Source organism: Haliaeetus albicilla, chromosome 3, assembly GCF_947461875.1.
Source record: "Haliaeetus albicilla chromosome 3, bHalAlb1.1, whole genome shotgun sequence".
Taxonomy (NCBI): Eukaryota; Metazoa; Chordata; class Aves; order Accipitriformes; family Accipitridae; genus Haliaeetus; species Haliaeetus albicilla.
The window spans coordinates 39,699,093-39,726,106 of NC_091485.1; the positions used below are offsets into that span (position 1 = coordinate 39,699,093).

A 27,014-nucleotide genomic window follows, 5' to 3' on the forward strand; every position below is an offset into this window, starting at 1 on the left:
CATAGATGTTATGAGTTCAGATTTTTTCTTTTTTCTTGATATACATACTTTATAAAGCTGGAACGAAACTGTAAACTCTGAAATAATATAATACGTCATCAGAACCAGAGTCAGGGCTCCTCCCTCACCCATCATTGTGAAATCTCATCGGTGGTGCTTAGGAAAGTAGTAGAGCCAGTTATTCAGCACCTAGTGGCCAGAATGCAAGAATACAAGTATTGTGAGGAAAAAATAATACCAGAGGCACATTTTTGCAAGTTTTGTTCAATTACAGTAATTTTAAATTATTTATATCATTATACTGTCATGTTTATATAATTTTCAAATTTAACGCTGTCCGTCCAGGTTGCTCAAATTAAGCAGCTTCAGTAAAGGACCGGGAGGTAACGTGGTAGAAATACAACCTTCTGGTTTTTCTGGGGCTTTGAATAACATGGGTATGATACAAATTAACTATATTAGCATGCACTAGAATTTCTGAATAAGAATAGCAACAGCAGAATTAACTGGCTTCTTAACCTCTAATGGAAATGATGCTTATATAATTGTTGCTTCTTGTTTAATCTTAAATTTCAGATTATTTTCAGAGTTAGAATATTGTGTTAAAACTTAATGTTTCATAATTCTCACCAAAGTACCCAAATAATACAATTTTTATATTAACTTCTAGTGTTTTATTCTCAGTTGAACTTCAGTTTTACAAATTTAGGTTTACAAGTTTTTTGTTTGTTTGTTTTTTAATGTAGTATACATTAGCTTTAAGCTTCTAAGGCCTGAGGAAGACATAGGATAACAATCTCTAATTTCTTTTCCCCACTTAAAGAGGTAGTGCAACTTTTAGCAGCTCTCATAGTGATAATATTTTGGTGAATAACTTGTTTAGTCTCGCTTATGTAGCAAATGCAGTTTCCATATCAGCTTCTGATTTTTGGCAAATACTTTTTTAAGATCAGAGGTAATCTCTACAGATGTGTTCAAAGTGTGAAAAGAATTACTTAAAAATGAGGATTACAATTTATTTACTTCTTCTAGTAAAAATAACTTAGTTCTTTATATTAATCCATTTGTCTCAGTGCTTGAATATTTGCATGGTTATTAAATCCCTTAAATCTTTTAATGTGTAGTTGTGAAATATAATTCATAATGATGTGGGTTTGTACTGGAACAGGTAGAGCTTTTACCTGTTGATGTGCCTCTAAGCTTTTAAGCTATGTTATGACATAATGATGGAAGGAAACAATGCTAGTGAAATACTGTATCTAACCCATTCCCCTCATCAGCCCATGCCACACAGATAGATGATCTTTTTATTAAAGATAATCAGATTTATAGAACATAGGTGATTGACTGAGAATAGCCTGGGGATGCTTTTAGTAAATGAGTGATGTATGAAAAAGCCACTAGACCTGGAAGCTGAGGACCTGTTCCAGCATTGGTGTTTGATTTGAAAGGCTGATACTTTGACTTGCTGTGCAGCCCAGTTCCCCAGCTACAGCCCAGGGAGCTATATGGAGCAACAATATAGTGTTTTCAATGGAACGGTCTGTTCTGAAAGTGACTGATGGTCCATAAGTAATTATAAGATTTGTTGATGGGTCATTATCCTGAAGAGTTTGGGGACTGCTGCTGTAGAAAACAGTGTTGAGATGCAGAGTGGTAACTGTGCTCGAGTTATCATAGATTCCATCTATTAAAATAAGAGGTAGACATATGTTTTCTGCTGTTAGAAAAAGCAGTTTTTGATCTTAAGTAAGGTAGTATCTTGGAAAATTCCTCTTATGCTTGTATAGATGCTTGTGCTTATGCTACTTGCTTACAGGAGAATGGAGTAACGGTGGGGTTTTTTTGAACAAAAATACATTTTTTTAATATACAGAGACTAACTTATATAATCCTTGAAATAGTGCAACAGGGAAGAAGTGACATGCACTTTCAAACTCAAGCTTAAAGATTGACAAAGCCCTTTTCTTTCTGCATTCCTTGACTGCACTTCATTCGTGTGTTCCAAAAACATTCTGCATTTTCAAAATGTGAAGGTTGTCTTCGGTCTTTATTTCATTAAATTGGTCAGGTTTATTTCAGAAAATATAATTCTGAGCAACTATTTAGCAAGTAAGATTTGGTATTTTAAAATACATTGAATGATTTTAATTTTTTTTAATATAGAAAAATTACCTGACTACTGGTGAAGTAGATCCATATACTCAGGGATTATCTCTTCATATTGATGAGCGAAGATCTGCGAAGGTAAATATGTGGAGGAAATTAAGTGGTGTATAACTTGAAAATGAACCTGGATGTTTAAACTGTTGTGGAAAAATTACTTCCACTTAAGTTTTTTTGTTTGGTTGGGTTTTTTTACACTGTTTACAAATGAACATTTTTGGAGGTGGTCATTAGAATAATTTTCAGAAAAGTCAAGTCTTTAAATTTTGTTGTTGTTTTTAAGTTTTTAATCCTAGGTTACATGTACCCTTAATTTTTAGATAATTAGATGTGTAATTCTATACCAATACTAGTTTGAGGTTTGCTACTTCTAATTCACACCTGCAGGGCACTTGGTGTGTTCAAAAGCTCTAGTGGTTGTGCTTTGGTTTTGTTCAGCAATAAATATTGATCTAATAAAGAACATTGTTTTTCTTATATATACTTTTCTAATTTATTACTCTTCTTACTGCAGCTTGGGGCTAATTTTAAAAATATTTGCTTGTCGTTGTTTCTACAGTGATACTCTTATCAGTTCCTATCGGAACTAAAGGAAATGTATTTTCTGCTCTACACAGTTTATTTTGATGTCTCTGTGTACGCTTAACCTACCTGCTTAAGCTAGTGTGAGTGGGGTTTTTTGTTTTTTTTTTGTTGTTGTTTTGTTTTTTTTAACAGATAAATCCAGGAATCTAAATAAAAGCTGGTCTGGTATTTCACATATTGCCTGTTGTTAATATAGGCATCTTCCCAATTTCAAATCTTTCTTTGAGAATACAGATACTAATGTGTTTTGTGAAAGGAGTACACATTCTCTCTCTGCGTTTAGCCCCTTTGATCTCCCTGAGGTTTCTTACCAGTTCATGGTCTTGCTTTCATATGTTGGAGAAAGATACCAGCCATAACAGTCTCTCTGCTATTGGAGGTTCATGGAGGTTAGAATATGAAGATGGAACACGCATACATGGATTTTCTTAGCCTCTGATCTATTCCTCTGATGCATAGTATGATTCTGTGAAAGCCTAAATCAGCCTTACGGGGGTCACCTCTCCTCTTCCCCTCATGCTGTTGGCCTGGTATTCCCAGTTCCTTTCTTGTGTTTGCTTGTAAATTGATCCAGGAAGTTGAATCAGCAGAAACATTGTAATTTAGCAAATATTTTTGCTGACTCAATGAATACAGCTGGTTGGTTCTTAGGCTAGTTTAAACCCCAGTGGAGATGCAAGGCAGAAAGAGAAACTATGTTGCTGGTGGAGGACTGGCCTGTTGCATCCTGGGGGGGTTTATTTGTTTTTGTTTTTTTTAACCTATGTTGCCTTGGAGTTGCATTGTTGCTCTGCGTTTCGGGCTATGCTGTCACTGTAATCTGGCACAAGACTTCTGCTATGGAATGTGTTGGTCTTGCCATTGCTGTGCTTACTTATGCTTTCTGCCTCTCTTGTGCTGGCAATAATGTTTGGCCATATGAGGAGCCAGGTGAGAACTCAAATAAGTGAAAATTGCTGTTATGAAAAAGCCCCAAACTCCAAATCATGCTAGTGTTAAAAAGAAGGGAGGCAGCAAGACTGAAATGTCCAGGAAGGGGAAAGGACTCCTCAGTGGCAGCATGCACTTGGGCCGAGTTTGTTAGCTTCAAGTTCTCGTGACCTTTGTGTTAACCCTTGCGAGTATGTGTGCTGAAACAGTGAAAGATAAAGTATCTTTGATTCATTCTGTGGAATTAAAGACGTATCTGAACTGGGAACATGTCTGATCATTGATGGTTTTATATCATAGCAGCTCAACATTCATTGAGATTTTCTGTACAAGTGCGTTGTATCCTTTTTACCGATTTGTTTGTCGCTATTGCAGAACCTAAAAGCTACCAGAAGATGTCATACTGTACCCTGCTAAACGGTTAGCCTCGGGGCAGATAATGATTAGAGGTTAACAGTTGCATTTTGGTTTCTTCTATTAGGTAAAATGTGCAGTCACACAGCATATTGAATTTTCTGCTGAGTGCTTTGCCACCTGTTAAAGACAATGCTAGTTTCTCAGCTTTGGAAAATAACCCTCAGGCAGCTTTCATAGCTGTTTACAGGTTTCATATTGTCATGTCAGAAAACCTATAGACACAAATTTGGGGAAAAAAAACAGTTTTGGGGAGCATTGGTTTCATTTGCAAAACTATTATTTAGCTGGTATTTCCATGGTGATTGAGGTATAAATTATTTTTGTTTGAAATTTGTTCATGTGAGAGTAAATATATATATATATAATGTTCAGATTTTTTTAATACCTTTTGCTTTTTTATTGGAAAATACTGCAGTGGAGAAGAGCATGATTTGTAATACTGTGATATAATTCTCTTTTTTTCATTTATATGATGGTTGAAATGAGGTAGTATAAGAGATGCCCCATGCTCTAAACATAAGTTACTAATATTAGGAAATAATGCAAATTAGGGTTTGCTTTACCCGGAGACTTTGGTATTTCATTTTATATTCTTAGGCTATTGATGTATAATTCCTGCATGTTTTTAGACCTGAGCAAGCTGGTTATAAATGTCACCTTGCAAAAGCAGCTAAGACAAGGTGGATAGATCATGTTTTTCTTAGTTTTCCTTGCATTCTGTGCACTTTTGACTCTTTTTGCAGTCAGCTTAACTGCTTGTTTGAATTTGACAGTTCAAGTTATATTCTAAGCTATAATTGACACATCTTGTCTACACGTGTATTTGTTGTCCTGTTTTAATTATGAGTGGGGCAAGTCACAACTAACCTTAACACAAAAAAAATTTCGTATGTTTAAGTAATCTGTAAATACATTCAGATTGGGAATTAAAAGGTGATTTCTAATTGTCAAAGGAGCGAGGCTTTGGAACAGTTTTGGAATAGATTTAGCAGGGGGAAACCTAACAGGTTTTAAGATGGAACTTGATATACAGTAATGTTACTGGGGACTAGACTTCATGCCCAGGAAGCTAACTTCTACTTACAGATTTCCGATTAAGAGAAAGTACTATGTTCCAGAATGAAAAAAAAAAACAAACCACCCCAAAAACAAAACCCCAAAAAAACCCCACAAAACCTCAAAGCAATTCAAGCTCTATTTGTACATCACAATGAAGGGGGAGGGCAAACACACAGCTTGCATGTATTCATTTAATACTGCAGTTCTATGAAGTTAAAAGCTACTCAAAAATACAAAATTATGATGCCCTTTTCAATGCCTGTTTCAGGAGAAACTACGGCTTGAAAGAAACAAGGAGTACAATCAATACCTCAGGGATAAAGAAGAATGGAATGAAAGACTAAGGAAATTAGGGAAGAAAACCACAGAGGTAATACAGTTTTACTAAAGCTGATACTAAGAAGAACATAAATGATCTTGTCAATTGTTTTATCATTGACTAAGGTATACAAAGTAAGACAAAATAAGAAAAGAATGTTGTTCAATTGGCCACAGTTTTATGAATATATCTAGCAAGTCCTGGTTACAAGTCATACAGTACAGTTCTCGATTCCTACTTCAGTCATGTCTGTCTGATACAAGGATGCTTTCATTCTTCTGTGTGTCTGAAGCAAGTCCCTGGATTGTTCTTGGTGATAAAAGTGGTGGCCAAAAAAGCCGTCTCTTTGGACAGAATGTTGAACTCCACACAGTGTTCCTTAGCTTTTATTTGTAGCTGCTTTTTCCTCAGTCTGTGTCCAGTTCATGAGAAAGCAAGGCAAGTGCAGGCAACTGTCTAGTATATGGTGCTGTGCATTTATGAATCAAAAAAAAAAAAAAAGCCTTTACTACTGAAAGTGAGCTAGATACATGCATAATTGAACTCGGAGTCTGAGCTGAGGCCTTTGATTTGTATGGCAGTAGGCAGCTAAGCACCACACAGCTGCTTGCTCACTCCCTGCCCCTGCTGGTGGGATGGGGGACAGAATCAGAAGGGTAAAAGTGAGAGAACTCATAGGTTGAGTTAAAGACAGTTTAATAGGCAGAGCAAAAGCCCCGCACACAAGCAAACCAAAACAAGGAATTCATTCACCACTTCCCATTGGCAGGCAGGTGTTCAGCCATCTTCAGGAAAGCAGGGCTCCATCATGTGTAAGTTACTTGGGAAGACAAACACCATCACTCTGAATGTCCCCCTGCTTCCTCCTCCTTCTCCCAGCTTTTATTGCTGAGCACAATGCCATATGGTATGGGATATACCTTTGGTCAGCTGGGATCAGCAGCCCCAGCTGTGTCTCCTCCCAGCTTCTTGTGCACCCCCAGCCTCCTTGCTGGTGGGGCAGTGTGAGAAGTAGAAAAGCCCTTGACACTGTGTTAGCACTGTTTCAGCAGTAACTAAAATATCGCTGTGTTATCAACTCTGTTTTCATCACAAATCTAAAATATAGCCCCATACGAGCTACTCGTGAAGAACTTTAACTATATCCCAGCCAAAACCACTACAACAGACAACAGGGGATTTTTAGGTCTAATTAGCATTGTTGTGAGACCCTTTGTTTTAGTAATCTGGAAGCAATATATTGATCTGAGAAAGTCTCTCTACTGCTTGTTAGTTGTAAAATCTTGTGTAGACTGGATAAATTTTGTTTTTTAAATATTGTTGCCTTAGTTTAGTGATGGACTGCAATAATTTGTAACTCTCATCTAATGCAGGTTTGATTTAAGAAGGCCTTCCACTTTTTTTTAATATGGACATTCTTAAGTGTACAGTAGTGTGAGAGCTAGGTCGTCCTATGAAGGGACTTGTATTTGTACTTGGAACAGCTGAAAGTTTGTTGTCTTTCTTACAGCAGTCGGCAAGTGCAAATACCCATGTATTTATAAGTTCTATCTAGAAGAATGTTTCTTGTCTGTCTCCAGAAAGATTGTTTTCTTATGAGAAAGATCTTTTCCTCCAAGTGCATTGGTGTGTCATATAGTTGAAAACCATTTTAATCTGTGAAGACAGCTATAAGGCAGTATTCAGGCATCATTTAGATGTTGGAATTCAATATCTGATTCTTCTTGGCTTCTTCAAGGGTTGGAGTGCTACACAACAGTGATCCCTAGAGAATATGTGGCAAAAATGCAGCTTTTGTTTGTGTAACTGAGTCTATAAATCTCTAAAGACCTTTCTACATGTTTGGGCATTTGTTTCCTCAGCTGACTTACCTAATCAAATCTATTTAGGGAGTGAAGGTTTTTTCTTTCTGCTTTGTTTGTTATCCCATTGGACCTGTATGTTATATTTTTATTATTCTTGTGTAGAAACAATTTTGCTGTCATAAAAGAACAAACAGGAAGAAAAAACTGGTGAGGATTTGTTGAGGTTCTTCCATCTCTGAGGGATATTTGACTTGGAGTAGGAGTCAAAAATGGGTCTTACGATTAACATATGTGACCTTAAATTTTGATACAACAGTTTAGATAATCACAGGATAAACTTAAGTTGTAAAGAACTTCTGGAAGTCCTGTAGTACAATCCCCTGCTCAGACCAGGGTTAACTTCACAGTTAGATCAGGTTGGTCAGGCCTTATCTGGTTGAATTTTGAAAGGATGAAGAATCCACAGTTCCTCTGGGCAACCTGTTCCACTGCCTTTAACTGCTTGATCTGAACTTCTTTCCCTCTGTATCCCATCGAAATTTCCTTTGCTGCAACTTGTGACCGTTGGTTCTTTGAAGACCATGATTCTGGCATCTCTGTAACCATGTGTTAGGTAGAGACTGCAATTACTAGTTCCTCCTGCCCACATACATACTCTCCTTAACCTTCTTTTTCCAGGCTGAACAAACCCAGCTCTGTCAGCTTCTCCTTTATGAGCTCAAGTGCCTTAACCATCTCAGTAGCCATCCTCTGCACTTTCTCCAGTTCATCAGTAAACATGGGGAGGGGGGGAAACTGGGCACACTATACCAGAACCTGAATACTGAATAAATACTGAGCAGAGGAGGAGGATTACTTCCCTTGACCTGCTGATGACACACTTGCTAATGCAGCCCAGCAAGGGTGCTCTGCTGACTCATGTTCAGCTAGTTGCCCACCACTAACCCAGGCCTTTTTCTGCAAAACTGATTTCTAGACAGTGCCCAGCCTGTATTAGTGCATGGCATTATTCTGTCTCAGATGCAGAATTTTGCATTTGCTTTTGTTGATCTTTGTGAGCTTTTTGTCATCATATTTTTCCAGTTTGTCAGACCCTTCTGAGTGGCAGTCATACCCTCTAGTATATTGATTCCTCTTCCCAGTTTGGTGTCATTTGCATCTTTAATTTATTTCTCATTGCATTTTGTAAAGTATGAGTTACTGTTACCTTTATTCCACAGATGAAAGATTAGTGCACAGAAATACTACAGGATTTATCCAAAACCATGTTGATTGCTGGAACTGTGTGTATTGAACACTGGTCCAGTGTGTCATAGGGTTGTTTTTTATCCACTAAACTCTCTTTTGTCATAGTGACGTCTTCTGGGGAGCAAAGAAATAGATTAAGAAATGGTCAAGTTAAAAGGTTGTTCTCATAGGTAAGAAGTATTACAGACTTGCCTGAATCTGGATAGAATAAAGATGTCTAGTCTCTTGATGAGGTATTCAAAGTGTTTTTTGATTCTTTGCAGCTCTGAATCTGAAGGTCAAATTGGGGTTTGTAAAAGGCCTGTCCAGGATTGATAGCCATTCTTCTGAAAAACATTAGATAAGAGGAAAAGTAGTCTTTTTTCCTCGAGAAAAAAAAAAATCCCTAGTTTTTAAGCCTTTCTTGAAGTATTTTTCTTGCTCACCTCCTACCTTTTCTCCAGTACCTGTTCAGGGATTGTTTGAAGAAATACAAAACCAAGTTTTTGCTCAATGTGATTTGTTTATGTTCAGATATTTTAATTTTTTTCTTTTCCCATTAAACAGAATGAGATGGACAGGAATAAAAAAACTATTGCTGTTACCAGGCTCCAGCCAGAACTACGTACAGAAGTACAGCCCTGTAATACAGATGCAGAACCTCCCAAGAAGGATGCCTTTACTTCTACAGAAGGTTATGAAGAGCTGCTAAATAAGAGATGGCTGGAGGAAGACAGGTATCATAGGTTAGATGATGAGGTTGAATTAAGAAGTGGACTATTGAATAAAAGACGTGATGAAGATTTGGATGTTCCCAATCGAAGACATCGTGGATTTGCTAGCCAATCTGTAATTCCTATTAGGAAGCATCACAGACTTGATGAGGATCGTGATTTTGGTAGAAGATACTACAGAATGGACTATGATCCTGAGATAAGTGACGAAATGGACCCTAGATTTAGATGTGAAAGTGCTTATGACAGAAAAACTCCCCGGGTTTTTTATGCTGAAAGGTATTCTTAATTCTGTTTTTCTGCTATATTTCTGTAGTGCTTGTTGACAGCTGTGGTTTGGTCTCACTGAAAATTAGACAAGACTCCCATGTGAAAGCAGGATTTTTGTGCTTACTTTAAAAAAGAACTCTGCAAAAATTTTTAGAAAAAATATTTAAGAATTGGACCAGTACCTAAGATTATACATCATACATTAGGGAGCGGAGGGTGTTTTAGATAAATCATTCTGAAGGAAAACTAATATTATGTACAGTTCATTATTAAATAGGCTTTACTGTATTAACTGATAAATCAGTTTGGTTACTTTGGCATAAGTTGTTAATCTTTCTCTTCTAGCTCGCTCATTTAAAAGAGAAAAAAAAAAGCATAACCTTCCTAATCCTTCAGGGTTTGGCAGTCTGGCCACTTTCAGTTATTCCATTGCAAGAACCAGTTGCTTTCAAAACCAGATGGGTTGTGGTATGAAATAGTACCAAACTTGAAAGAGATGTGTTTTATGCAGCTAAACTCAAATGAAATAAAGCAGTAAAGTTTCTTGTAAATAAGTTTTAAAAAGGTACTTGAAGAGTGTTCATTTGTTCACTTTACAGATCTTGGGAACATGAGTGTTGTAGATGCCTTTTTTTTTTTTTTTCCTTTGTGTTAAGCCTGCTGCCAGAGCTATTTTCCTGCGGTTGCTTCAGTGAAGGAAACACCACTGTCTTTCCCTTGTTAGGCGAAATAACCGCTTTTTTTTTTTTTCATAGAATTAACACTTGTAGAAAAAACAGAAGACAAATTGTACCACTCTCAACAGTGTTAAATATTATGATCATGTTTCGTTGTTAATTGCTGGTAGAGTGGTTAAATGATCTTTTGAGTCACTGTTTGCAGGTATAACTTTCTATATAGTATTGCAAATTAATAACTGGGAAAAACAAACCCTAAAATACTCTTCTACTGCAGAAGCCTTTTCTACATTGAATGAAGTCATGCTTCTTTTCCAGTTTCAAATGCCAATAGAGTTAAAATAACTTCTTTACAAAAATAGGTTTTGATATTCTTTCTCAGCCATTTAAAAAAAAATCATAAAGGAATGAAGTAACTATGGAGAAAATGAAATGTCTGGAAGCATTTAGGAGATGCAGACTTGGTAAATGGGTTATTTCAGAGTTTCAGACTGTATGTTCAAATGTGCTTCTAAAAGCATGTATTTATTCATACAATGTTTCTGAAAAAGTCCAGCAAATGGAAACAGTGGTTAAATAGATAGCAGGAACAAGATTGCCCATTTTCTGCTGAATGAGATTCAGAGAAGAGAATATGAAATACAAAAATTGTTCCATCCTATAGTGTAATATTGGTAGGAATGAGCAAAGGAGGTTTTAGGGTAGGCTTGTCTTGTCCTACAACTTTTCAGAAAGAAAAATATTAGAAGCTTGACTTGGTGTCTAACAAAGGTAACCAAAATGCTTATATTTTTGAGATTAACAGCAACATTAATCCTCTGTGTTAATTAACACCCAGAAGGATGAATGTCCTCTTTTGACTAGGTAGCTGTTTGCCATTGTCTAATGCAATTGGACAAAGTCCAATATTTAAATAAAAATGACCATTTGATAAAGTTTGAGGGTTTGCTTTGTTTCTCAAAGAATATATACATAATTATATATGTAAAATATCAGCAAGGATGGTGTTTGAACCAACAGTGGACAGTATCATGTTGAATAGAAGTATATTAGTTCTTGGTTATCCCAGAAAACACTGATGGTGCTTATATAAATGTCTGTGACCAATATATCACTAGGCAACCCATTGCTTATTTGGAGAGGCCTCTGAAACAGTTTTAGTTCCAGTTTTCTTTTAAAAGGAAGTACAGAAGATACTTTGTTATTGGCAACTTGGTGCATCTTCTTCAGATAAAAATTAAGGTTTGGTTTTTTTTAGTATGTATTTTCTACTTTGCTGTATTTTTATTGAAAATTACTTTACTTTTTTATTAAATGTGCTTTGTAATCTAGTACTTTTTTCCTCCTCTGCAAGGAGCTCCAGTTAACCTTTTATGAACTATATTCAGTCTCTTTTCAAGAAGGAGAAACACATCTATTAGTTACTGACAGCTCAGCTTCTGAAGAGTTAGCATTTTTTTTCTACATTTCAGGCAAAGTCAACTTTTCCAGAATACATTTGATTCATGACAGAAACTGAATTCATAAGGAGGAATATTTTTATTCACTGTACTAAAATTTTTATGTTTTTAAATGGGCTTTATTAGTTTGGAGGTGTTTGTAGCGGGACTTTTCAGAAAGGTTTCTGTTTTGAAGGAGGCACGAGGACTGTGGCATATTTCAGCAAATAGAAATGGTGACAGGAAAGTGAGACGAAGTGCAAAATGTTTTGGTTCTTAGGAGTGGAATGCTTTAGTCCATCCCCAGCAGCCAGGTCTGTCCTATAAACAGGATACAACAGCTTCTTGATTGAATTGGGCCAACGTGTCTGGATCTGCCATGCTAAGCTTGCTGCTTTTTACAGAAAAGGTTGCCTCTTGGATCCCAAGGTTTGTTTCTTTGCTTCCTCCCTGTATCCTTTCATCACACTTTGGACTAGGCTTTCTGTTTCCTGACTGTGTTTCAGTCTTACATGACCAGCCTTGTAAGTAGCAAATTGATCGTTATCAAAATGATGATCTTGATCATGAAAGAAGATCATGTTATGCCAAGAGGATGGATGTCGTTCTTTCATGCTGTTCTTGTCAGTTGTTAAGATGCCAAATCAATGTTTAATAATCTGCTTGTATCCTTTTGCCTTTGATTATTGGCTTTTATTTAAATTACAGAGATGGGCAGAGCTGTGGATCTTTTTGCATAAAAGAATAAGATGAGGTTTTTTTCTGTGTTTACCTAGGTTTTTTGTTGGTTTTTTGTTTTTTTGGTTTTTTTTTTTGCTTAATAGGAAGACCATGGCTCTGTCCAGCTCTGGAAAATATATAACTTTGTTAGCATCTTTTTGGTACTTTATTTTTAATTGAATAGCTATTCTTGCCTTATTTTATCAAGATAACTTGAAGTCCTCATTAAAGAGTAGTTAATTTGCAAGGCAGGAAAAGCCTGTAAATTCAACTACCCCAGATCTTTTCCTGAAAGCTCCCTTGTGTCCATGCAATTTTTGGCATCTTTAGAATTATGTGAAGTTTCAATTATATTACTTCATATGTAGATGATTCACATTTTAGCTCCTGAATTTTTGTATTCACCATGTTACCTGTCTTTTATCTTGATCAAAAGTCAACTCTCTCTTTTAAATGGTATCAGGTGCATAGTGAAGGTTAGGTTGTCATTAAAGAAGCTTTTCATATATTAATTAACTGTTTCACCAGACTTGCCCAATAGCTGTGTGCCGAAATCTGTTGTAGACTTTGTTGGCTCCTGGGGTTTAGGAGCAGCAAGATCTGTTTCAATTAATGCAGTGTGAATGCTGAATGCTCTTCAGCTCTCAAAACTTTTAACCAGGCTCAGTAGATAAAGGTTACATGAAAGCAGGCTTGGGAATTCAGACTCCAGACAGCTGCCTTGACAATGCTAGCAAAGTGAATTATTTCTAGAAATTCTGTGTGATATTTTCAGAACTGGTTCTGCCATCCAGTGTGCAGTCATGCTGAGGATCCATTTGCATGGAACTGCTGGACGTTCCATTTCAGATTGGATGTTTTTAGGCAAGCATAGCTGAATATTTTCTATTTTTTTGAGGCCCTATCTGGATGGAATAGGAAGAGATCTACTTGCAGATTATGAAGACGAATTAAAAGAGAGAGCACGTGTGCAGCAGATCTCAAGAACTGGAAATTCTAGGTGTGGTATACAGTGTATTTTTCTGATAATTGCACTACAAAATCATGGTGAAAGGAAAATACTTATTTAAAATCCCTATTGTGTTGTCTGAAATGGCTGATAGTTTTCCTGCAGCTAGGATATAGTAGAACAAGAAAAATATGTTTCCTTTGAGAACAGCTGTTGAAGCTTGCATGCTAGTTTTCTTTCTGAAACAGTAGATCACCTATTTTCCAGCTGAAGACTTCTAATGATTAGAATAACCATAGAATCATAGAATCATTTAGGTTGGAAAAGACCTTCAAGATCATCGAGTCCAACCATCATCCATGCCCACTAAACCATGTTATGGAGTACCCCCTCTACGTGCTTTTTGAATACCTCCAGGGATGGTGACTCAACCACTTCCCTGGGCAGCCTGTTCCAATGTCTGACAACCCTCTCAGTAAAGGATTTTTTCCCAATATCCAACCTAAACCTCCCTTGCCGCAACTTGAGGCCATTTCCTGTCATCCTATCTCTAGCCACCTGACAGAAGAGACCAGCACCCACCTCACTACAACCCCCCTTCAGGTAGTTGTAGAGAGTTATAAGGTTTCCCCTCAGCCTCCTCTTCTCTAGACTAAACGTGGAATCCTTTTTCATAGTAGTTTTGAAATTCCCTTTTTTACCCCCCTTGTCTTGGTTTTGCAAGTCCTGAAGTGATCTAAGTGGATGAGGCAGAAGCAGAACACTTGTAAAGCCCTTACATAAACTCTTGACTGGCACCACTCAGTCTGTCAACATTGTTGAAGTGCTCAGCTGAGTCAGTGTTTCTGATGGCTTCAGAAACCGCAGGCAAATGAGAACTGTGAGCAGATGCCTTTTTGCCAGGTGGTTTCTTCTTTTGCTTGTGATATTTCTTCAGATTTTAGCAAAGCTGTTTGTCATAAATGTATCTATCATGTTTTACACAGACTGCAAGTAAATTCTCAAGTTTGATCTCTCCATTTCCTTTTTTGTCTTTGCCAGAAATCAGGTACAAATTAGTTCTTCAGCTAATGAACAGGCCAAGTCTGCAGCTGAAATGCCGTATGGAACAGGCCTTGTTCTTGGTATGTATAGAAGCCTAACTCGTGACACTGAGTTAGCCTTTCCTTGCATATTTTATTTTTCTTTGGCAATAATTAAAAACTAGAAAAATTAGCTTTTTCTTTGTGTTGGTTGCAAGACTGGCAAATAAATATTGTTTACATCGAGAAAATTAAAAAAGAAAAACATGTTCCTTTTCCCCGATAATGTAACAGGGGGAGGGGGGAAATCTTTCTAATTAATTTTGAAGAGCCCAAGCTGCTTCTTAGATTTCATTAACAGTTTAAGGCCCAGATACATTATTAAGTTTTTTTACGAAATGAAGTATAAGAGAAATATTGTTAGAGACACGACTTGGTATTGAATTTTAATTGCAGAAATATGGGAAATGGTACTGTTCACAACTTTGTGCAAGAACAAATGATTCTGATCATCTCTTACTGCTTAAATGTAGCCATAAAATTTAGCAGGGAACGTTATTATTGAGTGTAGTAGAGAGAAATACTGTTGAAAACATAGCATTCCTAGCTAAATTCAGAAAATTACAAGGCAAGAATAAAAGAACTGTAGTAGTTCTTCAGATAGGAGCCTTTGAAGGCAAGCTAGGTTTGAATTGTGGAAAATTGGACCAAGAGTTGTCAGAATAATTTCTGTTTATTTTTACATTTCAACTTACCTGATCTTCAGTGCTGTAAGTGGCAGGTCAATTTTTTGGCACTGTTTAAAGGCAGCATTAAAACAGTGGTGTTGTAATGGTCAGTCTCTCTGATCTGTTCAGTCATCTCATTTGTAGTGACTTGAGTACGCAAAGTTTTGAATCTGTATTCCTAGCAGTCCTGGTTAGGAGAAGGCTATTTGTGAACTGTTGTATAAAGATTAAGTAAATTAAAACGTGAAATTTTTGGAAATGAGAAGTGATTTCAGACTCCCCCAAAGTCACAAACTATGATGTTATCTTGCATGTTTTGGTTACTTCACAGTCCCAGCACAATAATTGAATAAAAAATTCAGTCAGTCCAGTTGGTTGCGCATCATGGGGGTTTTTTTGTTGTTGTTTGGTTACTTGCTTTTTGGCTGTGGGTTTCTTTTTTTAAGTTACTTTGCAGCTTCCTTCACTTCGTTGTTCAGGTCTACTTCACTGGAGATCCACAGTGACTTTGTGTTGGAAGTTTTTTGCGTTCCTTAAAATCCATGTGAGATGTTATCACTGTTTCCTTTTACATATACATATCTGCCAATACTTTGCTAATTCTTAGTAGTCATGGGAACCATCCTAAAAGTGGAGCAATTTGCTTTCCTTCCTGTGGGTTTGACTCTTTTCAGCTTTAACTTTCATTTTTATTCAGAGTGGTGCCTCATAGTTTTGGAGTGCTATAGTGTATCTTCCTTAGTTGAGCATTAGAGAAAAAAAAATATAAAATTTAAGTAACTTTTTTCAGATGCTGTTGTATCAGTTAGCTTTGAAATTTGTAGCTTCCTGACTATACAAAACTAGGCAAACTAGGAAAATAATAATGAAAATTTTAGTAGTTTTGATCATCATACTCCAAACAAACTGCATATTAAAACTAGATTTTTTTTCATTCAGTAAAGATCCAGTGTTCTTATGCACATTCCCAGATCATATACTCTGTTGTGTTTGTTTTAAATTGACTGAAATCTGATGGTTTTGTCCAGTACCTTTTGTGTATTTTGTGGAGCATTTACGCAAATGTGTGGTCATTTCTATTAGGTGGTCAGGACCGGGAACTTCTCCAAAGGAAAAAAGAGAAATACAGGCAAGAACTAATAGAACAGATGGCTGAGCAACAGCGAAATAAGAGACGGTAATGGAAAGTTACAGTATTTTTAAAAGATAATGGCTGAAATTTAAAGGAATTTTATTAATTCAGTGTGGTAAGAATAATTTTCATAACTAAGGAATTCCAGCTAGCTAGGTAATATTGCATCCAGTTAAACTTGTTGGCATGAGAGCTTTAGTTTTTAATAAACAAATTCACCAGCTTTCAATGGAATAAAGGAAAAAACATTTTTTTTTTCATTAAAAAAAATTTATTTTTGCTTTCTTAAGGTTAAAGAAGCTTTAACTGAAGTTATCCCTCTTGCTGGTAGAGGATTGTCTAATTACTTTGCAAAGTTGAAAACGCATCTTGTTTTGCCCTGCAATTTAGGAAAGTGACCTCTCACTTTCAAAGCACTTGACCATCCGGCTTATGCAGAATAATAAAATATAAATTTCTTGCTTACCTATTAGTAGGTGCCTGCTGAATGATAGTATGGATACATAAAAACACACAGTGATATTAGTGAAGGGATAAGGAATTAGAAATAAGTTACTATTGATGGTTTCACTGCGATGAAAAATTGTACATGCTGACCAAGTCTCAGCCCTGAAATTACAATATAGTACTTATTGCTGTACTTTTGAATGATTCATTTCAATTTGTTTATTATAAACTTCTTGTTGTAATGTGAATAAAGATCAATTTTTAAGAAATGTCCTGAAAGATTGTAGTAAAAAGCAATGTAGTGCTTTGTCCTTTTATGGTAGTTGGAATTAGGTGGCCTAGAGGATAGCCAGATACTTCTTGAGAATTCTGTTTGTTTACAAATAATATAGTGCCCTTCTTTCTTGGCCCCAGAAGAAATCAAGTGAAATCACGTCTTCTGTTACCCTGTATTTTCAGAGTTATTTTAACTACAGGGTTGTGAGGTCTGTGCTTTGAAAGAATGAGTATAGTTGTTACCGCTCTCTGATTTTTTTTTTTTTTTTTCTTTTTTCTTTTTTGAAACAAAAACAGTGAGAAGGAACTTGAGCTCTCAGTTGCTGCTTCTGGAGCTCAAGACCCAGAAAAGAAGGTAAGGAACTTGGACTTTCTTTCACCTATATAGACTTTTTTTATTACATGTACACTGTGGTTGCCCAGTCACAAAACTCTGTAGGGCTTTTACAGAATGATAAATGTTGTGTTTTTTTCTAATGGGCATTAGTATAGAATAAAATTGAAGCCAAGGATGATAAGGCTGTAACTCATTAGACGTGCTTTCAGCTTAAGAGGAGGATATTTTCATGGAAGTTATCAACCTTTTTTGATTGCTGTAACCAAGTGGAAATTTTGTACAAGCAGTGAGTATAATGGAAAAAATACTTAGTGTCCAGTGGTAGCCTGTACATGCATGCATTAGTAACTTTTCTTTGGGAATGCAAAGTATGCTACAGAAGTTTTTGCTCTTTGTCAGTTAAAAAAAAAATCCAGTTCTTTTGCAGCCAAGTTGATCTTATTGTAGCAATTTTTAATTTCCAATTTGTAATTCTTTTTTAACTATCAAATGTAGTGTTCAGCATTACAAGCATTTTTATAATGATTTTGTAAAAAGCCAGATATTTAACATTGTGTTGCTTGTAAGACTTAATGCAGAGTTACTACTGTCTCTACTTCCTTTCTAAGGTGATTATTGTACTAAGAATTTTGATTAGCATGTATGAAGGAGTAGATTGTCAGCACTAGTAACGTTGGTAGCAGACTGATTGTCACAGAACAAGTATGATTTGCATGTGTGTTTGCTAAGTGCCCGAAGCCATTGTATCTTGGGTGCAGTAGAGATCTGCTGTTGGACATGTAGGATGGGTAACTTTCTCAAGCAAGAATAAACTGGTTATTAATTTAACCAGTTACCAGGGTGCTGTTTTTTGGGGGAGGCTACAACACAGAAAGAAACTTGTGCCATTTCTGGAGAGTTCAGCAGAGGTGAAAGGAGCTCTTATTTTTTAGAAAATGAAGATGAATGAATAGCTGTAAGATGCTATTAGTCAGCATGTGAGGCAGGAGACTGAGAATGCGTGTAGATAAGCAATGAAGCTGAATCAAAATTCTTACTCCTAAATGGGGAGGGAGAACACTGACAAGTGGTCTGGCTGCATGTTCCTACCTTCTCTGCTTAAAGTATCTGTGGTGCTTGTTTGATCCCTTCTGCGAACTGATTCAGCTTGGTTAGCTGGCAAAAATCTAAATCTTTTTTTGCTGCTTTAGTTGACTTGGAGAGGTCAGTTGGCTGATCAGGAATTCAGATGGTGAAAGGGAGAGGGATGGAGTGTACAGCTGGGAGCCAGGCAGGAAAAGAAGAAAACTGAGCAGAGGATGCCAGCTCTTTTGGCACAGCAGGGTGTAAGGTTGGTGTAAACAGTTTTGTCTAATCAAAGCTGACTAGGCAGAAGCATGCTGTGCTGCAGCACTCTATATACGCTATGCATCTCAGAGACTAAAAAGTGCCTGTTATAGGAACAAAATTATATCCAGAGCAAGTCTAGGGCACGTATAATGTTTTAAAACCGTTAATTTAGCTGAAAGCCTTCAATTAAGTAGAATTGCTATGTTCATTAAGCTTCAGTCACTGTTAGCTTTAAATTGCCTCCTGGGGAGGGATTCTAATTAGGTGGATTTCTTGATTAATTACAGGTTGGTTAAATAGCAATGCCTGATTAAGAATCTGTAAATGTAGACTGTTGTATATACTTCTTGTTTAAAATAACACAATCCCCAGGATGAACTGAGTACCATAGTCACATTTGAAATTAGCTACAGAGCTGAAATCTGGGGCACTTTGGAGCAGTTCACATTAAACTTGTTAGTAAGAAAGGCTGTTTTAAATGTTCTCCTGCTCAAGACACTGGATTTGAAAAGACAAGTTAAAAAAAAAAGTCTGTAGACTGCTTTATAATTTTCAATTGCTGTAGCTCATATCTATTATCTAATTTTGTATTCACATCTAGAAATTTGAAGTTAAATGTTATAAACAAATATGCATGTCTACTAGATTTTGAGAATTTTAATCTTAATGCTGTAGTTCATGATTGGTGAGTACTAACTGCCTTGTATATACTGTCTTGCAGCTAAGTGATGAGGAGGTAAACATTTAATATTTTGCTGAAATACTTCTATATTGTAGGGTATATGGTTTGCTGTTAGATATTTAATATTTAGCTGGTTGCTGGTATTACTTCGTCTGAATGCATGTTAACTGAAGCACTACAATGTTAGGACCAGTAAATTCAGAAACAAATTCTGTTTTACTGAGACAAAGTATGATTTTTTTTCTGGTCTTCTATTATATTGACTCATTTAAACAAACATTAAAATACTAACGCATAGCAGCTGGTGCAAGGGCTTTCTGGGTGTGGTAAGATAGTTCTGAAATGGACTTGCATGCCTTTGCGTTATTTGCATGTTGCCTTTGCCTTTGCCTTTCTTCTGAGGCTGCCAGTTATCAATAAACATTTGATACATTTATTTAAAAAAAAAAAACCCTAAAATTTTGTAGTTGTTGTGGTTGAAAAATTTAATAAAGAAACTTAAAAAAATTTTTTTGCAAGGAAATGTTTATTGGAAAAAGTCTCAGTATGTGGTTGGTTTTAGTTTTTACTGATTATGAGCTATTTTCATCTTGCGGCAGGGGGAGGGATTTCAGAAACTTTTCCTATGCATAATATGAGAATACTGTTTGTGTAGGAAACTGGCAGCTGTAGATAACCTGTACTACAGGCAACTGTGGAAACACTTCTTTTTTTTTCTGGACAATAACTAGAACCATATACTTCCTGAAACCTGCTGTAGAGGTTGGATTTTGTAAATCTGTAATAAATATGCTAGATTTCCTTGTAGTATTAGATTTCCAGTAATTCCTCAGGAGAAAAAAAATGCAATTACTAGAAATTTGAACAGCTAGTTGGGACCCATTCAAGTGTTTAATGAGACCTAAATGAAGGTTCAGAATATTTCCTAGTAATAACAAGGTAACTGTTTTCACTTTTTTCCTCTCTCTTTTTCTATTTTTTTCTTCAGCCAAATAGATTGAAGCAGTTTGGCTTGACAGCACGAGCTGCTGAAGAGAAAGTACCTCCTGAAAGGCCTAGGGTGGCTTTCCAAACTCCAGTGCCCGTCCCTCCAGCATCTCCAGTGAATGAAGACTTTCACAGGGGGCTAGCCAGCACTCTTGGTGAAATAGCAGCTCCTAGGTGCTTCACCGTCATGTTAATTTTGCATATTAAATAAGATTGTTGTTAAGCCTGTTATTACTGCTAAGGTAGAGCTCAGTGGTGCTATCAATCCTTCTCCAAGGAACCAGTGAAGGTAGAAATAATATTTTGACAATTAACAGAAAACTAAACTACTTTGCACTGAAATAAACTTTTACTGTCTATTTCTTCACAGTTTTTTTTTTTAAAAATCTGGGAAGGCTGGGTTATCTATGAAGACAGCTCTTTCTTAGAGGATGTTTGTGCAGGATAAGGGTTGTGCTGTAGGAATGATGTCCGTGCCTGTAATATTGAACCTTGTTGCGAGGATGCTTGGGGCATATGCCCAGCAATGTCCATATTGTTAGAAGGCTGGTATAGTATGAGTTTGGCCCCTATCAATTAAGCCATGTCTCAGGGCTAAGCTCAAGAATACAGTGTAGGCAAGGACAGCTTCCACTAAACTGTGAGACTAATCTGTTTAGGGAGAGAGAAGGAGCTTCAGGCATGTGGCTGAAGCTGTGCTGTGCCACTTGCCCTTTGACCAGAGACTAATCCTTGGCTTGTGTTATTTACTGTTACTGATGTAACCAGTAAGTATCATTAACTGAACAAGTTAAAGAAGGTGTGCTTGGTTTGTGTTCTTTAAATCTCTGGAATAGTGTGGGTTCATGTACTACTCCCTAAGGGAAGGTTAATTCCCTACTGAGACTTACTGTATCTTGTTCCTGCATGGCACTGATAGGTCTTGGGCTGAATAAATCTGGATTTTTCCATGTAGTGAATTTTTTTTCTTTTGGTGGTTTTTTTTTCCTTTTGGTGTTTTTCTTTCTTTTGGTGATTTTTTTTTTCTTTCTTTTGGTGATTTTTTTTTTCTTTCTTTTGGTGATCTCTTTTCAGTTGTACAACAAACCAAAAAATTGTGTTGCTTTTTTCCTTAAGGCTTGCACCGATGCCACCGCCTCCACCACCAATTTTGACAGACAATTATAGAACACCTTATGATGACGCATATTACTTTTACGGGGTTAGGAATCCTTTGGATCCCAATCTTGCATATTGTAAGTTGATGATTTTAGGTGGATTGGTTGATAGAGTGATTCAGATGATTGCTTTTAATCTAGTTAAATGATGAATAATGTAGAACTAGTAACAGTAATTTAAACCCATTGCTTAGATGTATATTGAATGAAGAGTAGGCTTTTTTCCAATACTGGTTTTGGGTGAAGTAGTTTTCTCCAACTGCAAAAGGGGCTATGGCTTCCAGAAGTCTTGTTCATTGCTTGAACAAGCTCTAGTCTCAGCTACTTAGCCATTACTCCTCCCAGATAATTTTCTTTATGGTTTTGATAATCAAAACATTATTTTCTAAAATTGCTTAAATCATATTATAATTGATTACATGTTTAGGTGTTGTTACAATTTCAAATATAATTTTAAATATTTTTAAAGGATCTGTATGAAGTAATCAAACTTTTTTGTTTTACTAACTTTTATTTCTACTCTTTGACTGCTTCGTGATGATTTCATGAGTGAAACAACTGTGATGTGTGTGGTGAGGGACTGGATTGTGTGGTGTTTGGTTTTTTCTTTTTTTGCTTTTTTAGAGGAAAAAACAGAAATACTTTAAAAAAGTTGTTGTGCTACCTTTATAGAAAAGTTAAAATAAAGGAGAAAAAAATCTTTACAATAATAACTCTTTTACTGGTTGGTTGAATGAGATTTGTATCCACTGTGGAATTTCAGGAACACTAGAGATTTAAGAGCAAAAGTTTTTAGTTTCCTTTTTTTTTTTTTTCTCCAGTGTAAATTTCTCCCCATCTTGAAATGTAATAGCTTATGGTTTGAGAAAGGTTGTTTTTAGTTGTTTTTTTAATTTATTTTTTAATCTTTTATTTTTATTTTAATTTTATTTTATTTTATTTAAGTTCCAGGCACCTTTTTTACCTTTTCTTTGTAAGCTTATTTTCAGAGCACAGTTTCAACTCACAGAAGTTTGGGGGTTTCTGGGGGGGTTGTTTGGTGGGGGGGGGTGGGTTGTGTTTTATTTTGGTGTTACATGTTTTTTTTTCTTTTTTTTTTTTTTTTTTTACCCTTGTATCAATATAACCTGTAGGGTAAAGTGGCTTACAGTTTAGAGTATTAAAGAAACTAATACTTAAAATTCACATATGAGAGTTGTGACAACAAGCTTTAAGACAACGTAAGTTGGAATATTGCTAGTGCTTAAAATTTGAAAGTGTGAAATTGTTTTAGAGATGCATCTCTTACTGTCTTGAACACAAGCAGTAGTATGCACAGTAATTTTAAGCCCTGCTGTGGCAGAGTGCTGCAGGTCCTATTTCAGTAAGAGTACAGATGCCAAATACACTGCATTTCTGCAGGAGGCAATGGGGCTCTCCTCACAATAGAGGATGCATTTGGAAAGCATGAGGACAAGTGTTACATTAAGCGAGTTATTTCTTTTTGTTAGTTCATTGTGGAATATGTTAATGAAGACATTTGTAAATTTTAAAGGGATTTAGTTGAATTTAAGAAATCAGTTTGAACTTTGGCATTGTGTTTCTTGCTTTAGAGGGCATTAAGGATTAGCTAAGTTTGTTATAGAAGTTGAGAGTCCTGTTTGTAATTCAGCAGTCACAGAGTTTGAGCAGTGAGTTCTGTTCTTTTAAGTAGCGGTAAATGTTTATATCTGAGCATTCAAAATTTAAAATAGTAATTTTTTTTACTGTATAGATGGTACAGGTATGGTGGGAGTGCAACCCACACCTAACCTGGATCCTCCTTTAGGCCAAGACCCAGTAGAGAAATCTGTGTAAGTATTAGCTATATTTGTATTCTTTGTTTTTATCTGTATTGATGCACTTTTCATGTTGGGAGTATTTTGCTAAAAATGGATATGCCTTTGAAATAATGTGTTAGACAACTCTTCAAACTTCTAATTAAGAATTTCTATCTAAACAATAATTCAGTGAACTCCTATTTTTATATGGATTTATGAAAATGTTTGAGATTATAAACTGTCAGGCTGTGGAAAACAACAGCTCTTAAATATTTCAGGCAGGGATTTTATTTTTATTTTATTTTTTTTAAACCCCTCTGGACCCTACGATGTTTTCCTTTTATATGTGTGGTTTTTTAATTCAGAAGTAACATTGGACAGAGGAATACAGGAGACAGACAAAGAAGCATAGGAGTATTTTCTGAAGAAAAAATAAAGCCTTCCAAAGAGGCAACATTGTCTTATCAACAAGAATTACAACAGCAGGTACTGAGTGATAAAGCTTCTGATGGTTTCTTTTTTTACTTTTTAATATATTATGGTTGTAACTGTAGTACTCTTTCAAAGATGTTTCTTTAGTTTACAAGTAAAAAGCTTTCTTAACTCTCCCTCTCTTCATCACTTCCTTCCTCCCATTCCTCTGACCCTGCTTTAGCTTATTTTAGCTCTTCAGGTGGACAATAAGCTCTTCAATTTTTTGTCAGAGGCAGAGCCTCTGACACCAAACAGATTAGTTCCAGGCATGGAGTTTCACATAATTATTTTCATAAACATAAGAACCTGCATCTTAAAAGCAATGAGTTCTATTGCTTTGATATTCCTATTGAAAGATTGCTTTTGAACATTATTGCTATAATAATTAGGAACACTCTAATTTCAGTAAGTTCTTCATGATCGTTTGGATACTAATTCAAAAGCTTCCCTAATGTTTACTTCCAGTGTGTTTGTAGGTGGTGTCTTATCTCTTTTCAGCTTCCTTTTTGATAGACTTTTGATAGACTAGACAAATTTCTTGAGTCTCCTGTCTTCCAGTAGACGTCCTAGTCCCCTATTCATTTTAGTGGCCTTTTGCTGCTGCACCTTGTGGGCATTTATATTTATAAAATGTACTTGACTGTGATAAGATATGTTATTTCACAAGAGATTTTGCTAGAACCTAGTTCAGTGGCACTAACATTTTCTTACCTTATTCTTCTTTATGTATTTCTTCAGTGGAGGTAAATAATTGCTATAAAAATAGTCTAGTTCTAATTATGATTGTGCATAAAGGAGAGGCTGCCAATCAAGGTCAAATTAAGAATAAAATAAACATTTAGGAATAGTGTCTGATATTGCACTTACACTTCTCTGAAGGCATTTTCTCACTATAGTCTTAAGTATAAATTTTATCTTGCCAGGTGAGAGACTGCACAATTTGACGTAAAGGTCTAATGAATGTGGCATGATACAGTGTTTCAAAGTTGTTATGCTGCTTATGGTTGAAAGTAAACGGAAAGTATTCTGCTTTTTTTTCCTGTAGACAAACCTGACTGTGACCATTTTTGTAAACAGTCAAAGGGGCTAGATGGGTCTTTGTGCTGACTCATTATATCTCTTAAGAATTGTCTGACTACTTGATAAAGGGAAATTTTTATCTAATGCACAGAAGAAACAAACTTAAGAAAAATAGTTTAATACGTTTAAGCTACATAAATGGTAGCTAATGTTTTAAAAGATTTGAATAGAAGATGGGATTTTTTAAATAGCTGTTCTCTTTATAAATGCTACATTAAGTTATTAGGAGATTTAGTTATATAAATTTAACCTGATTTTGAAGAAAAGGAAGAACAAACCATATGAACAGTTCTGCATTATTTACATACATCGTCATGTATTACTGCAGAAAACTATTTCATGAATGGTTACAGAATTGTGTAGCATTCTATTAAGGCATTTATTGTTAGGAGTCTTTCTTTATCTCATGTCATCTCTAGTCTAAGTTTTGGTTAAACAAAATGTACCCGATTGAGAGAAGCAAGTGCTATAATATTGTAGAATTTTGCCTGTTTAATTTCCAGGCAGTATAACATTCTGTATCAAAGACCAAAGTTATGGGACTTTTGATGTACTGCAAGTGTTGGATGTGAACATTTCTGGAACTTGGAAGTCTTATAATGTGAATCTGTATGTTTCTCTGTGATTATGTACAACTGGACATGCACATTTTGACAACAGTATTCAATGCGCTGTCTGCAGTATAGGAAGTGAAATGTTTGCAATTTGCTTGATGTAGAGGGGGGGAATGGGTAATGATAGCATTCAGCTTGCTCCGTTAACTTTTTATTAAAATTATACTTAATGAGATATTTTCATGCAACTGGCTTGGTTTTTTAGATAAGAGAGAGAGAGGAACGGCGCAGACAAGAGAGAGAGGAGAAGGAACGCTATGAAGCCAAGTTAGAAGCAGAAATGAGGAATTACAATCCCTGGGGAAAAGGTGGTGGTGGTGCTCCTCTCAGAGATGCAAAAGGAAATCTGATAAGTATGTTTGCCAAAATTATGGGTTGTCTTTTCAAGATTGATGTTTTCTTGCTCTCGTACGGGCTCTATTCAGATGTTATTCCTTGTTTTGTAACACTGGTAGCCCTTTATTGACAAATAGATATACTTGTTTCAAGCAGATGTACTCAAGGAATATTTAAGTGAGTAATTTTGATTTCTGTAGAATCATTCAAAGAGTACAATTTGAACAAAATGAGAAAGGATGTGTCAACTATAAATGAAGACACAACATGGTAACAAAGGGAGAAGGAGGAAAACAAGCTGTTAGAATCATCTTCAATACAGTTGTGCTAAAGTCTGTTGTGAAGACTTTTATTTAAACATTTTCCAGGAACAGGTTTTTTTAATTGTTTTTCTTTTTTAAAATAACTTCTAGGCTTAGAAATCTCTACTTGTGACATGGAAAATGGAAGCATGTTTGAATTTATATATATAAAGCTAAGTGGAATATTTAAATTTCCCCAAGTAACACTGCTTGTAAATGGCTATATAAATAGCAGTCAGCAGTAATGTTTTTTAAGGTTTATTTTTTTCTAAGTGCTGTTTTATACAAGATGGGAGTAGTGAGCATGGAGATAGCTATGATCCGGGCAAGTTGTTCATCCACCCCTGCAGTAAATCGGAGATAGATGTAAGGTTAAAACTCAAATTCCTGATCCTTGTTCCTAGTGAACCCTGCAGGAGTAGTTTATCTAAAATAAAAACAGTACTCACTAGGCACAATTAGATTTGTATATTTAAAAATCTTGACCTGTGCAAGCTCTCTTCATTCTTGCGCATCTGAGTGAGTGAGTCTTACAATTTTATAATTACTGATTTCTAATGTAAAACAAATTTATTTTCTTGTTATTGGAAGATGATGTTGAATTCTGATTAGCTTTTAAAAATATGTCTCCCGGTAATAAAATATGAGAATTTTCAAAGCATGGAACAGTTACTGGATAACATTTTTTATATAAATAATCAGTTTCAATTTTATGATACCTGAGTGACATATGGCTAAATTCATAGTGTAGTTTGAAGGTAGGGAGTAAAGTCTAAATGCTTTTTAAAGGTTGTGGGCCCAAATAATAAGTTTAGAAGCTTGTGTTGAGGATCCAAGCTTGTGTTTATCCCCAGAGCAGATAGAGGTGTTCACACTGCCTAACTTTAGGCACTGCATTTAAGTGTCTGGCTTCTTTCTCTAGGATTTACAATGGTGAGAGTAGAGTAGGTCAGAGGAAAATGTAGGTGTGTTGTATTAGCCTGAGCTCTGCATATACCTGCTGAGAAGCTTATCT

The 27,014-nt window shown here is 35.8% G+C and overlaps 1 protein-coding gene across 10 annotated transcripts in view; it reads left to right on the top strand.

The window, feature by feature from the left end:
- Positions 1–27,014, top strand: part of CSPP1 (centrosome and spindle pole associated protein 1) — a 66,839-nt gene that overhangs the window by 12,841 nt on the left and 26,984 nt on the right. For 8 of the 10 annotated variants that reach the window (XM_069779477.1, XM_069779480.1, XM_069779481.1 and 5 more), the window contains 12 exons: positions 2,167–2,247; positions 5,426–5,527; positions 9,076–9,521; positions 13,247–13,348; positions 14,339–14,421; positions 16,131–16,224; positions 17,200–17,257; positions 20,239–20,411; positions 21,354–21,472; positions 23,148–23,226; positions 23,559–23,679; positions 25,567–25,714. In XM_069779477.1, coding sequence (XP_069635578.1) covers positions 2,167–2,247; positions 5,426–5,527; positions 9,076–9,521; positions 13,247–13,348; positions 14,339–14,421; positions 16,131–16,224; positions 17,200–17,257; positions 20,239–20,411; positions 21,354–21,472; positions 23,148–23,226; positions 23,559–23,679; positions 25,567–25,714 — 1,606 coding nt within the window. The remainder of the gene's footprint in view (positions 1–2,166; positions 2,248–5,425; positions 5,528–9,075; positions 9,522–13,246; positions 13,349–14,338; positions 14,422–16,130; positions 16,225–17,199; positions 17,258–20,238; positions 20,412–21,353; positions 21,473–23,147; positions 23,227–23,558; positions 23,680–25,566; positions 25,715–27,014) is intronic. The other 2 variants (XM_069779476.1, XM_069779479.1) reach the window with 1 other exon arrangement.